At 37.0% G+C, this 15,528-nt stretch overlaps 1 protein-coding gene across 1 annotated transcript; it reads right to left on the bottom strand.

The window, feature by feature from the left end:
• Positions 1–2,029: 2,029 nt before the first annotated feature.
• LOC146161213 (cytochrome P450 2U1-like) lies at positions 2,030–7,267 on the bottom strand. The gene is made up of 7 exons (XM_083384732.1): positions 7,056–7,267; positions 6,674–6,849; positions 5,171–5,289; positions 4,713–4,852; positions 4,018–4,136; positions 2,906–3,079; positions 2,030–2,691 (listed from the first exon to the last, which is right to left on the bottom strand). Exons 1-7 carry the CDS (start codon positions 7,229–7,231, stop codon positions 2,201–2,203), a joined length of 1,395 nt encoding a protein of 464 aa, XP_083240858.1. The 5' UTR covers positions 7,232–7,267; the 3' UTR covers positions 2,030–2,200.
• Between the last annotated feature and the right edge of the window lie 8,261 nt (positions 7,268–15,528).

A 15,528-nucleotide genomic window follows, 5' to 3' on the forward strand; every position in this document is an offset into this window, starting at 1 on the left:
TTGTAATTTAACTGACTTGGTACACAGCTCGGCGCAGATGTTGCGTTAATCTAATAACACCCGGAAAAAACCTTCTTTGTTTAGTGTTGCAGGTGGCGAAAGACGTGCTTGTAATTTAACGCTCGTTCCGTTCATGGAACTTAAAAACTGCGCTGCTGATAGTCCAATTATGTGTGATTCTACCACAATTAATCACACGGTCTTGGTTTGTTTTTTTGCCCGAAGTTATCGATTGCACACCGCGATTTCGCAGCTGGCGCCTGACAGGATTGTCGACGACGCACGTGGTCGCTTTTGCTGGACGTATTTGGCTGTTTCTGATTATCTTTTTTCTCACGTCTTGCAATCACCATTCTATGAAGTCATACTTTCACTGTTTTATGACGTCATTATTCATTAACGTCTGACGAAAAATAGGGGAATTCCCTAAGTTGAAAATTCAGGCCGCCCCTTTTTTATTTTCTGGTTACGCCCCAGATTGCCCACCCCTGGAAAATTTTCTGCGGGCGCCCCTGCTTGTGTATATACTTATTTTTATTTTTGAGTGTAAGTAAAGCAATTACTGTATGAGAAAGGCTATTACCAACGCAAAGTGCATTTGTTTTTTTCACCTTTTGGTACCATCATACCGTTAGGCTAAGTCATGTTGCCCTTCCTTCATGCCGATATTATATATTGTAATTCGGCCAGTGACCCCCACCCTTTATTGGGGAGCAGTAAGTAAAGTAACATGTTGTATGAATGTATTAATAATTTATTGTTGCAAGGTACAAAACATCTTTTTACACTAGGTGTTAAGCGCAAGCGTCACCCAATTCACCTATAACGCGTTGCCAGCCTTAACGGCAATTTTTTTAGCGTCAAAGTTAAAAAAATATTTTGACTTTCAGCAACCGAAATAGTTTGATTTCGCTTTGGATGCCGACGTTTTCTATTAACACTAAACGCGTCTATAGTGTGACCAACCTTTAAGATTTTTGTCGTTACAAGAGTTGTTCTATATTACGCCTTATCTATTCAACTTTGTATCGTAACACCCTCCACAATTTTAAAGGCTCGGCTTCAACAAACTGAATACAGGGTGAGTTATTGCATTGAGCGTCTCAAAAATAGAGCGAATCCTAAAGCGATAATTATAGCAAGGCAAGTCCCCGGTCATGACTTATTTTTCGAACTGAAGTAAACGTGTTTTCACGACGATTAAAAATAACACATTTTGTCACGATGTCTGTGCACGGAGTTCAATCTCTTTGCCAGAAACCAGCTTCGTTACGAAAAATCTACTTTGACCAAATGTCAGGCAGGATTAGGTATGTCCAAATATCCAAGGCAGGGTAAGTATGACAGTAGTACGGGCACTATATTTATTCTCGCAGGTAAATAGTTGCCTAAAAAATACATAAAATAATTTTTATCTTTGGAGTAGCTGTATAAGCATTGTGTCATACCTTATCCTGCCTTGAACTCAAGATTTGGTCTAAGTATTTTCCCTTCGTTGAACAGATGATTACAGATCTAGTTTGATGTGGGCTAAATCATTTCCTTCAAAACGCTGAATTGGGGTTCAAACTATTAGTCTGCTACTGGATTTTAAAGTTAGCCTGCATTTTTTACTGTTTAAGCATCTTTCATTAATTTTGAGCAGCCTTAAAAATTTATGCACTTTATTGGTGCATCTGGCTGGCAAGTAATTCTTTTAAAGTGTATTGCATAGGTTTTACTCTTCACGTTTTATTATTTTTTGAATAGCAAATATTCGACTAATGTGGTGAACAGGATACAAATTCTTTTTTGATTGATACAAGTTAGTGGTACCAAATGAATTTGTTATACAGTGACTTTGCACTTATGTACACAGGGTTTACAAAAACGTACAATAAGCGTGGTAAAAATTGAAAAAAAAACATAACACAAAATATATATTAATAGCTTTTAAAAGTACACATTGGCATTGCACACATTGAAAAACAGATTTAATTAAACAATGTTAAATACGAGTTCCCCCAAACACAATAAAGTTATGATAAAGAGTGTATGGCCCTGTATGGGCTTCCTTTTTTCTACCTATAGAACCTTATTGCTTTTAACATAGGCCTATCTGAGTTACCAAGGTCCTGTTACCACTAAAACCAAATATTAAATTACGTAATGTACACTCCTTTACGATCCAAGACAACTTTCCGTGGTATTTCAATTGAATCTATTTCCTGGATTTTAAACTTATCTTGTAAGGTTCCGGCAGTAATATGGCCGTAGGAATTCCATCCATGCCAACCTTAGCGTCGCTGGCAGCAATGGAGACATCAAAGTGAAAGAACATGGTGACCAGGTGGGCGATCAGTTCGGTTCGTGCGATTCGCTGACCGACACACTTTCGCCAACCGATGCCGAACGGAATCACGTGGTCGCTTTCCTTGAAACGACCCGATTGGTCGAGATGGCGTTCCGGTCGAAAGGCTTCAGGGTCGGGTGCCCAGAACTCCTTGTCGTGATGGACGCTCCAAATGTTGGGCAACACAGCTGTACCCTTTGGCACTCTGTAGCCTTGAAGGCTCGTCTCTTCGGTGGTGAAGTGGAATAGGCTGGTCGGGGCGATCGGACGCAGACGAAAGCTCTCCTGAAGGACCGCCCGTGCATAGTTGATCTCCCCAAACTTCTTCGTAATTGCTTCTTGAGTTGGTGACTCGCAATCTGGGGTGCAATGAGTGTAAGGTGAGCACTCAGTCATGTTTTGATCTAATGTGCCAGCTTTACAGTATTGTTGTAAACTAGTTCATTTATATTGCAAACTCTACTACCAAGAATAATAAGTATTAAATTTTTACACCGAAGAAAAAAACTCCTAAACTCTTCAACAATTAAGTTTAGTGTAATTTATGGGTAACAAAGCATATTAGCTCCTCACCATGCAAAACTGTGTCCAGTTCGGCTTGCAAGCGCTTCATTGTTTCCGGGTTTTTGACCAGAAATAAAACTGTCCACTGAAACGTTGCCGAGGTTGTTGAACTTCCGGCAAAGATGAAGTCCTCCATCAAAATGGCGAGTGACTCTCTGTCATCTTCAGTTGCTTGTGGAAAGGCTAGCAGAAATTATCACACGTTTAGCCTTTGCTGCCTTCGACTAAGTAAAAATATAGAATCTTGTTCGAATTGCACAACTGAACTAGGCTATTAATGTTTGATGTCGTCTGGTCATAACCTTGTTTGATAGGTGATGTAAAGTTAAATAAAAACAATTTTATATGGCTGTCGGGAAACACAAAATAGCAGTGATAAACTGCAGCTCACAAGAACCCATATATCCAAACTATAGAGTTTTTTTTATAACACTAAAGGCAAGATATTTGGTATTCGGTCGGAGTGCCATATTTTTATTGGAAATATGAGGTGTCTGATGTATCAGTTATTCAAAATGAGTATTTCAATGCTGTTAAGGTTTTATCAAAAATGAAAAACATTTCATCCATGGTTTCCGATACAAGACATTTGCCTTAAAAAAATCTTCGACAATATAGTGGTAATGAAAAGTGACTAAGAATCATCACCCTCTAACTAAAGTTTGGCTTTTTATCTTGAAACATATCATAGTCTTAGCACATTTTATTTTACCAACTTCTATTTGCCATAGTAATGGCATTATATATTATCGGCTCGGACGGCGGTACTCTTTTCTAAAATTTTTATTTATTTCGGAATAAAATCTTTCGTATCAGACTTTCCTGTTTATCAAACTTTGGTGTGTTTTCCCCACAGTAACCTTCACCGACGGTTGTTGAACCAAAAAACTTAGATTAAATATATATGTGGCTCCGACTCTGAAATTTGGAATGCAGGCCGTATACTAAAAAAATATCGCCCCCCTAAAAAATGTTTCGTACATATATCTGTTTCGAGTTGTCCGCATTTTAAATTGTGTGATATTGTTCATTGAATTCTGCATTGTACAGGCATTGTAGTTAGGTGATATCCAACTAGGTCAATTAGGAAAATATGTCGCCCAGTATTGAAACAAGCAAACCTTTGCAGAATTGCGTTGACATATCAGGCGAATCCCGGCATTCGGCGTTACGCTCATCCACCAGTTTCAGGAGAGCGCTTACGTTGCTTTTTCGGTTGTGTGCCACACTCTCACAAAAGCTAAATAATACAAAAAAAACGTATATAGTGCATTTTGCAAGTTATTCAAATCTTCGAACAAATCGGATGTTTCGTTTTAACAAGGTGAGAAAAAAGTGTAGTCAGCTTGTTTTAAATTGTCGTTTAGTTGAAGTTTTATCAAATTTAGTTTTGAATTAGGCTACACATAATAACATTTTAACTGTATATCTTCAAATTGAACTTTATCGCTGGCTTTGAATTTATAGGCTAACATAACAGCAGTTTGTCTTCATACAAAATTATGAGTAAACGAAGGAACATTATTTTTGTTGTTTTTAGATGTAATAGAATGCTCACGATGTTTAATTAATGGAAATATAAATTTAGGTACAGCACAAGAATAATAAAAGAGTATCATTGTGACGTTTATTTCTGTGACTTTATTGCCGAACTGGTCGATCGTGAGTTTTTTTTATATTTTAGTCGATCACAATCAAACATAAGCTGGTTACACCATACAACTGTAAATAAAATTTTCTTTTTAAATAGGATTTATTTTGTCAATTATTTTTTGTCAACAGCTATCCATAAAATAAAAAATGTAATTGTATTTACCTTCTGAACGTATCGATGTATCCCAGCCAGGGCATTAACAAAAGTGCTTGAAACTTCACGTTACGTATGCCTACGTACGTCTGATTAATCAACTCAGCCAACTCTGGATCGTCAACGTCATAACGGCGGGAAAAACAGGTCTGTAGTTTTGCAGAATGCGATTAGACTAATGACGCAAAACTAACAAATGTAAAAAATGACTTTTATTTGTTGATATATATTTTATATGGGATGTAGAAAAACTTAGAAATATCGTAACATATTTAAAAATAAGCATAACGAAAGATTAGTTGATCATACAATTTTTAAAACGTAAAGGCATATTTACACTAGTAAAAAAATGGCTGTATGAAATTTTGTTAAAATCCGGGAAAAACGAATTAGTTTTTTTTTACATAAACAAAAAATAAATGATATGTTATTTGAAAATAGCATACTGAAAGGTTGGTCATTTATACCTGCATGACAGCATTTCCCATAGTCGACAACATCAGTTGATCGATGTCATTTTCACCTTTTAACTTGCTGAGTGAATCTTTTAGGTGATTTGTTTCGATAAGAATGCCTTTCTCGATTGCTAAACCAAAATTGTTATAGTTGTGGTTGCACAGTTTAGAAAAGCTGTTATACTTAAAAAAATTATGTTCAGAGATAAAGTAAAAATAAGGTGTTAAGTTAATAGTTATTGGGTTGGTGAGTTGTATGCCACCCCTGTATATATACTCTTTTTATTACGGGAATGGGTGGAATACAGAGTTTTGGAGTTTGCGCCAAATACGGTACTCGACTGATTCACTAAACTTGGCTCAAGCCAGTCTTGACCTTATTTTTTCACCAGAGCTGTACTTCGACTCGGGTTGTTTAAATCCGACCCTACAGCCCTGTCTACAATGCACGCAACATTACACAATTGTTAAATTGAATACAAATTACCCACAGTTTAATAAAGATATAGAAATAACCCGTATTTGACTTTTAGTTGGCTGACCCTATAGTTGTACCATGCTTAAATCATTTCAAGTTTGCTGTGTTGTCATGGTATCATGGCACACCGGATATACGTCTAATGATCGCCTTTTGCCAAGTTTTCATGTTTTGCAAGTGCGTGTTTTTTCTGCCGACTGTTCTGATCGTTATGTTTCAAAGAGAGTTAGCTCGTAACCTATAGATACAGACATATTTTCTTCAATCAATTCAAACGCTTTCGGCCTAAGGCTATAGGTGTTGCTATATGCCTATATACTATGTCTAAAAGTTTATTCAGACAAAGTATTTAAAGTTTAAATAATTTTCGCCGAAACGTTACAGATTGGTGTTATTTGGCTCCTTGCATAGTGTCAACCTTTAAAAAGTTAGTTTTTCCTAATGTTGTATTTGCATTTTTAGGATTTTACACCAAGAGCGTTTCGAAGGTTTACCCAACTGTGCGTTATTACTTTCTAGCAGCGTGACGCCGGATATCCCCTTTTCACTGGGGTATTTTTTTACGGTTTTTACGCTATATCGAATTTCACCAGGATACGCTCGTTCGTTTCACTTGATCGCTTAAGGTGACACGAAAGGGGGTTCAACTTGTTATGACTGCGGTTTCTGTTTCTGTTTAGTGGCGCTGTAAAGTTTCCGGAAGCAGTCACCTCGCAACTTGTAAAAACAGTTTCAGCTTAGATCAGTCAGCACGTTAATGCCCATCCACAACAAACAGCAACAATATGCGATACGTTTACTGTTTTTGCTGTAGCGTCGACGCCGAATGCTTTCAGCTTTGCACGACTGAATTACAAAGGGCGTTAAAATAGGGACAATTCGACAAACAAACTCGTAAAACGATGAAATCCCTGAACAATGCTGTTAATACCCCAGCTTGATTTTTCTCATGCATGCTTTTTAAGATACAACAAAGCAAATTTGGTGCAGTGCGAACAACGCAGAAGCTGCCGGAACACACATTGGTCTTGACTTACTTGGCCAAATGTCGCAAAGGCCTTCTCGGGCAAACGAACGCCACCTCTTCCAAAGGTCGTCGTATTGCTTGAAGAACAGTCCCTTGTTGTCTCTGGAATCGCTTATTATCGGGGACACCAATCGTCCAGAAAAAGCGCTCGCTTTGTCCACCATGGCTTCATGAACCGCTTCGAACCTACAGACGTTGTCAGAAGTGACGTTTTGCACGTTTTTACAATATAAAGCAGAGTTTAGCTCACAATATACCAATGTGCAGATCAAACGCTACTTAATTAACCATGCGTAACTCTCCATTGGCGGCAATCATTCAAGTTTTATTGAAAAGAGTTAAACCTGCCACAAATGTGGACAAAAATAAAAACTGGCATAGAAAAGACTTACCCCTGTATTGCCAATGTTGGTGTGGCTCCCATTTTAACGAGGAAAACATCGCCGTAGTACCCTTCTGCCCACTTAACAAAAACTTTCTCTTTAAATCCGGTAAGACTTGCCAAAGAACCGATAATCGGAAAACCCCAAGGCCCAGGCAAATTTTTCAATTCTTTGTTACCAGACATCGTTTTATATTTTCCAGTTCGCACGCCTATATTTAAAACAACTTTTTATTAACAAAATAAAATAAGTAATTAATCGTTTCAAACTGTTCGAAGTCCTATATAGACATTGACACGACACAGTTTTAACACGTCCGCCTCGGCACAAGGCATTACTCCAATTGTCAAATTTGTTTACATCTTTTAGATCGTGATATGACCGGTTTGCCAATTCGGAAATCATCTTTCCACAATAGTGTGATGCTAAAGCGAAAACAGCCGGTCGTACAACAACCTCCATGTCAACGGCTGACGATAACTGTACATTCATATTATTGGCCGGCAATAAGAATCATTTGCGATGATAATATAAACTGCAATACACGCTTCACACTCATAGCGGTAGTGATTAGCATCACATACCAAGTCGTTACGCAGAACGGCATGACTCGACAGAAGACCGCAGCCTGTGTTATGCAAACTGCTGTTCAACACACACTGAAACCTGCACCGAACAAAAGTCTTTAAGCTGTGTTTTACACTTGTTGCGTTGAACTGTCACAGCGTTTTTACAGGTTAATTCTGTGCGGACAACCATAGGATTGCATCTTACAATATTGATGCGCTTAAATCGAAACCATGAGCTTTGCTTTGTAGTCATTCCATCAAAGGCCATTATCTAGAAATGGCCAAATTGGGCGACAGAAAATATGAAAAAGTTTGCGAGTTATAACTCTAATAGGCCCAGTAATCGCCCAACCGATTTTCACGTCGTCTTTGTGTTTTTTAAATTGCCTAAAATGGCTCCACTATTAACGACCAATCAATTACTTATACGGGTTAGAATTTCAGTATATGCCGCTTCAATATAAGATTACGATATTTGTTAGATTTGACAATACCGCCGAAATTCTGAAAATATACCAGTAAACGTATGCCTGGCAAACAAGCGTTATTACGATATTTGTTAGATTTGACAATACCGCCGAAATTCTGAAAAGATACCAGTAAACGTATGTCCGGCAAACAAGCGTTATTACGATATTTGTTAGATTTGACAATACCGCCGAAATTCTGAAAATATACCAGTAGACGTATGTCCGACAAACAAGCATTATAAAGGTTAATTATAGTTTATCGTATCAAAACTGATAGAGATACAAAGTGATAGGAAAGCGTTTTTCTTGATAAAACTAACCAGAGCCAAATCATCATCGTAAAACAACCCATAACATGTCAATGATCGAAATTCTCGAAATCAAGCATAGGCAGCATGATGCACGCTATACGCTGTAATGTAAACAAATGTACGTAACACGTGTGGTGAACGTATCTTGAATGAAGATCCTTAAAATCAGACACATATTAAGTATCTAGCTGAATCCTTTGGATTGCTATTTTCCATGACTTTTCTTTACTTTTAAATATTAATTTTATCTATTATAAATAAATGTTAGTATGTTAAAATGGTACCTCTATATCTCATGTGTACCTTTCGAACGTGTTTTCTGCAATAATTCACGGTAAGCACAAAAAAATAATTTATCCATGGGGGAGTCGAACCGTAACCGAACCGGAACTTTATGAACCGGTTTTGGTCCAAATTTTCGCGAACCGTAACCGAACCTGAACCGTTTTATGTGAAACTCTGAGGAGCCGAACCGGAACTGAACCCTATATTTTAAATAAACCTGAACCTTAACCGAACCCGAACCTGTCAATAAAAGCGGTTCACTCCAGCATGACGTCACAACCTCAATTTTACAGAGTTAATCTATGCCATGTTCGAAATTTTAGGGAAAAAAATGAATACTGATTAAACAAAACCTTAGTTTTTTTATTTTCCAGATATTTCAATAACGAGCTGCTTGTTTACGTCACGTAACTCTACATTTGTTGACCCACATTTTAATCTCATATTGCATCCGAACCGGAACGTTATAAACCGGTTTGGAAAATTGATTTAGGCGAACCGGAGCTGAACCGGAACTTTTAAAATGCTCGGAACCGAAACCGGAACTGAACCGGATTCCGAAAAAATCCTTGAACCCGAACCGAACCTGAACCGGAAAAGTCAAACGGTTCGACGCCCTGGTATATAGCACACCCGTTGTTCTAAATTACGTTCTCAAATCTGTTAATTGTGACAAACCTAAACCGTTTAATACATGGGTATACATATTTTAATCTAGCTTTTTTGTGACAATCATACCAGCTTTAAATGACGCTTAGGAAAATTAAAGAAGCAGTCTACAAACCAAAAAAGAATTTTAACAACCATGCGGGCCCTTTATAAGCAAGTTGTTTACTTGATAAATAAGCGGCGCGCGTTGTATGCGACGTAACCAAGGCAAGTGTTTTCACCTCAAAAATTTACTTAACTATTTTATAGGGAAGAATCGGAGACTCGAATAGGGCAGTAGTTAGGTCATGGGTTGGCAACCTTTTTGTGCTCGCGGACTATCAGCAGAGTTTCTATTGTCAGGTTGTTTTACTAATAATACGACCCGCGAGCTGGTTTATTAAAGCGACGATGGACCGATTTAGGGTTTTAGTTTTCCGTGACTCACGAAAAGGAATTTGAAAAAAAATCACTTGGGTACTTCACGAACTTCTTCGAAACGCTGCATTCAATACTGCAATGAATTTCGCTTGAGGTAGAGCACAAATATTTGTGTTACCTAGAAATTAGGTTGGAACAAAATACAAAAAAGACTAAATTGTTGCTAAAGCTTAAACCACGCCCTAAATGACATGTATATACACCTGCAAACATTTTATTATATTGTAATTGCAAACCAGTCTGCTGAAACCATTCTTGTAATGACATAACTATTCTCAAATTACTTGGGTTGAAATTGAGTGTTTTCACTTAAAATATCATTATGAATTCGGTTCTGATCTGAATTTTTGTACGTAAAACAATTAGCCTTCAATGAGCTAAGGTTTCGTGATTTTTAGGTGATATATTGCTCATCATCGGATAACTTTAGCAATTTAAATAGTTGTTACGATATCAAATATGTGACTTGGGTTGAACTTTCTCTCAAAATAACTTGACTGCTGGTACTTGACTTGTTATTTATTCAAAAGACTTGTCTTAAACCTAAGTTACTTTACAAATGACTTGGCTGGGACTAAAGTCATTTCAAAACGACTTGTTTACAATACTGGCTTATTGACTAATTTGGGCGTTATTGCACAACGTTCTGTATATTGGTGCGGCTAAAGTTTGAATCATATCTAAAACATACGTTATAAGCTATTTTAGATAAAAGGTCATGTATCACGAGTTATTGTTTTAACATTGCTATTTTTTGTTGGGAGTACGTTGTCCTTTACTCTAAAAAGAGGTCACTAAGTGCGTCAAAATTTCAAATTAACTCGGAAGCCCTATGCCTTGGGCAGTATTGACAAGCTATTGGGCTGGTACTGACATGAAAGTAACCACATTGAAAGCAGGTTTTGGCGTCTTTTTGCTACCAGCGAACGGCCACAATTACTTCTGTACCTTTTAGGTTTTTAAAAATAAGGTTTCGTTAAATATATGCTACATTATAAGCAGACCCGAATTTCGCATATTTTCCCGTATGTCAGGCTATACACAACCATAGCTTGTAAATACTCCATAAAACAATATTGTTTTAAAATACTCACACAATATATAAAGGCAGAACGTTATTTTTTTCAACCATTAGATTACCGATCGATTCAGGTTAGAAGCGTCTTAAAGCGCTAAGGCAACACCGACTCTTATAGATGGCAAATCCCAGCCAAACTTAAAGCGGAGAACGCAGTCACAAAGGCGCTATATACAGCCTAAGGGTATCCCGGTGTTATTCAAGTACCACTAGTGAACATTGGACGCGACATAAGAAGCTTTTTAGGAAAAACGCGATAAATCGCGAAAATAAACCAGTTCAACCGGATTCAGCTTTTATAAACGCGTTATCGGTCAAAATATAAAAATATATTTCGGTACCCCAACTAGAATTTTCTTTATGTGGTTTGCCGCAATGTCAGCACTATAAAAGGAACTAAAACAGCACAACTCGCCATATGTATGAAATTATCATTTAGTTTAGGGTACTCTAATCGTATACAAATAGTGGTATCAAGAGGCTTACCGATAGAGCAAAATTAGAATAAAACAACATTCGCTTTTGGCTGTTTTGACAAGAATTGTCCAAAGCTTCGTTTTTGCAAGTTTTTCTCTAAAGGTAAACAGCTCAGTCTGCACTCCATATCAAGTGATTCTTTACCTGTTTACTGCGGCACATTGTGCCTTGAGAGACTCGCAAGCATGTCGCGCGACTATTTTATATTTGGAAAATAACATAAATGTATTACAAATATTCATGCAAGCAAGCTTGCGAGACTTTAATGCACACTTTTGATTGAAAAAATAAAAATTTTAAGGGAATTTTACCATTTGTCTTATCAGTATTGAGAACGATTGTCTAGTTATGAAATTGTCTTTTAGTGCGCCGCAAATCAATTTGGTAACAAATTTTGGCAAAGTGCCGCCATACAGTTCGAGACCCACTGCTACTAACGGCAATAAAGTTTGGCTTATAACAACCACAATGAGTCTATTTCCCATAAAAGTTTTCAAATAACCACAAGGCTAAGGACACTGAATAACTTTGTAACCTTGTTCATCTTGTTACGGCTCTATTAACTCAGCAGCGTGAAGCAATATCACTCCTGTACGGTTTACATAAGACCAATTTTCCATTTGCGTCACAGCACAAACGGAAACTGGAATCACCTAAGGGCAGCACAACTGTGACAATCGTCTGGGGTGATCTACAAAGCAAACATCGTTTTTTCATTTAAATGCGCAGCCTCAACACTAAAGGAAACACTGTAGTGCCTGTAAATAGCGGAAACTTTCGCTCGAACGGGAAGACCGATGTACAAAATTAACCCATTATTGTGACTAACATGCGGCACGGAAGCGCACACTGAGATCGACTGATTGATTGACTTGCAAATGAGTGTAATCTTGTCTAATGGGAAAATGGAGGATTTCCTGCTGGGTTTCATTGTAACAACTAAAACTCCCACTAGTCATAACGAGTGAAGGCAGAACACCTGTAACAATGCAACAAAGGGTATATGGTTACCAGAATGACACTCTTATGTACAGAGAACAATTTGTCGCGTCATTGATAAACCAAGTCGGAACAGCCACTTCTTGCGTAACTGATAGAATTAGCTGGTGCAAGCACTTAAGCAGTGTCCCATAAAATAAAATCCATTTGCGTTTTGGGGGAGGCTTCGAACCTTTTGCAGATTTTGCTTTTTGTTTTTTAGATTTTGCTTTTTGCTTGAAGAAAATTAAATCATAATTTGACGTCATAAAAGCACATCGATTTAATTTCCACAAGTCAACTCTTGAGCAAATGCGACTTAAAGGAGTGTAATATCAATGTGATGGCCCTTAAGTTTGCGCAAAGCGCGAAAAAAATGCGTTTGTCTAATGTAGTTAAGTACGGAAATGTTTTAACTTGACTCATTGTGCACTCCAAAGAATGACATTTACCTATAGATCATAGGTCCTGCCATTTTTAGTGGACCGCGAGTTGCTTTTGAATATAGTTAAATGTTATCATGTATTTGTGGGCCGCGACATAGTCGACAGTAGTACATTTATCGCACTGTATTTTAAAAGTTGGTGTGACTAAGAATTTTTATATTGTCTCAGCGTGGTTCCGGCCGGCGTGCCCAATATGTCCCTGAGAGTGCCTGTCAAACTATATTTTTTGCCAAGTTTAGCTATGAAATCGCAAAGTTTAGCAATGAAATCGCAAAAAATGCTTCGCGTGTGCATGCTTCGTTTTAAAGCATGTTTTACATCATGACATAGCAGTGTTTTTGGCAGCAAGGCGTCGTGTAATATTTGACCTTTTATTTATATTAACAGCCTAACGCTGTGTGAACTTCGACTCATTGCAAAATGCAATGTCTATCAAAATATATCTAGTTAGCGTAATTTTCTATCCAACGTTGTATTATGACTATATTGTATCATGAGTAACATATTTACAAATTTTAAAACAAGATTGACGTAACGTATTAGTTTTATGTTTGTGAGTGCCGCCATTCAATTGTGGAGATGATATAGTGTTAATCTTTTATGAATTAAGTACACGTCTATAAGGTGTAACAACATTTTTTTTTGCGTTTCACGCGACATAATTATTTTAAGTCAAAGATAAGAATTTATATGTACTTAAGTTTATACTTAAATCAATTTGTCCCAAAAGGAATATTTTATGATTTCTTGAGTCGTGTAACTCTTAACATTATAGTTTAATTTATGTTAAATTATACTACAAATGCCGTTATTTCGACCAATATTCGATTCCTTTTATGTGCCATATAAATTTAGGTTATGTCAATTTAAAACCAATAAACCCAATTGTTTTCGTGATATGCGCAATTAAACTGGATTTTAGCATCAAATTTGCGCACGAGTTCGTTCGAGAACAACATAGGTTTCTTAGAACAATGGTTTTAGGTCATTCTAATGCCTCCAACTCAAAACAAATACCCTACATCCGCCACTGTTTTCCTAGTGGTTTTACGTAGTGAGTGTTTTGCTCAGAGTACTAAAAAGAGTACTTCGGGCATTAGCTCAGAGTACTAAAAGAGTACTTAGGGCCACGACAAATAAAAAGCTAGTCGACCAGTACTATAGAAGCAGTTAGGATGTTAAGAAAAAAAACCTAGCTGCACAGCAATATTCTAACATTCAGGGCTACCTCATACAGACCTGCAAGATAAATTTTTTTTTTTTTCAATTTTATTTAAGGCATGTGGTATTGACATTTGAATGATATGATATGCAGACAAATCGGTTTGTCTGCATTATATTTTTGTTTTCAATAACCTGCTAATATTCATATTTACCCCAAAAAGTTTGTTCCATTTCGCCAGGATTTTCAGTCGATCTGTCGTTAAAATTTGCATCTGTCAACACGCTAAGCTTCCTGCAGGCGAGCCTGTGCACCACTGTGAGCGACAACAATAAAGCTACTCTGTCGTGGGAGAGAAGGTGGTGTGTTGCAACATTGTACGATGTAAAATTGCCCAAATTACAGGCTTAATCAAACCTAAGGTTTAGGTCTGTGCAAACCATATCTTTAACAAGGCAATTAGGGAAGATTGAATTGTGAATAATAAGCAGCTTTGACATCAAATTATATTTACTTGATTTTTGTCAAACCATTCAAATATCTTTGTAGCTTTTGCCGAAAATTTTCGCTTAGAAGTTTAACAATATATATTATTTTCCAAAAAACAAGTTAGAGCAAAGCAAATCAAAATGGAGCGAATTACTGTTCACTTTGGCTAAATCAATGGGTGTTGTTCAAAAGAAATATACTTTTTACAACAAAGGGGTTATTTTAAAGAACGATGACGATAAAACAAGTGGTGAAGCAAGACTACTTTGCTTATCGGATGCGAACGCATTGCTAATGTAAAGCCACGTGAACCGCTAAGAAGAACAGCAGATAAAAACGTTTCAACATTTTTTAAATTTAAACAACATTTTCAAATTTAAATGATAATCCCAAACGAGAGGTGGTAGAAATTCAGACTGCAGGGTAAAACTATTTAGTCGTTCCATACCGCTAATTGTCTTTTCATAATCTGTGGCGCTGGCTGGCCAACATATGCCCCAAACTCCAGCCCAGAATATTAGAAAATCTTGGCTCACACGAAACAGTAACAATAACAACAACATCTGTGGCGCAACATCGTTAGACTATAAGCATTTTGGTTATTTTTGCTGTTGTTCATTATATTTAGCGTTTTTCACAGAATCATTCACATTAATAACTCAAACGTTCAGCTTAAAAAAGTGTCTCTTTAAAAAGTCTCTTTTTCAAATCGATAGTTTTATAGAAGCCTATAGTGCGCACGGTTGCTTTCAAATATTTCATATTATTAAATTAAGCACCTTTTCAGCTCTCAACGTTAAGCAATCCATAATACGATTTGAAACTTTGTGTTTATTCGAACTGGTCTTCAATATGCACTACACACGTTTGCAAATTGCCGCCTAATAAAGTTCAAATCGCAGAATAGTTCGTGACAAACTAATTTTTTGGCAAATGTCAAACGTTTTGGCACAATTTTCCTGTTGAGTTTGCACACAGGAAAAGCTGCTGGCGTGTGCAAGAAACCAATATTTTACAGCAGCGCCGATGTAGTTTGCAAACTGCTTTGACACTGCGTCTCTTGATGCTTCAACTATATACATAAATGCAAATAGCTTGGAGACTAACTTATATATGGCTTTATATAGG

Source organism: Ascidiella aspersa, chromosome 3 (assembly GCF_963924565.1).
Source record: "Ascidiella aspersa chromosome 3, kaAscAspe10.2, whole genome shotgun sequence".
Taxonomy (NCBI): Eukaryota; Metazoa; Chordata; class Ascidiacea; order Phlebobranchia; family Ascidiidae; genus Ascidiella; species Ascidiella aspersa.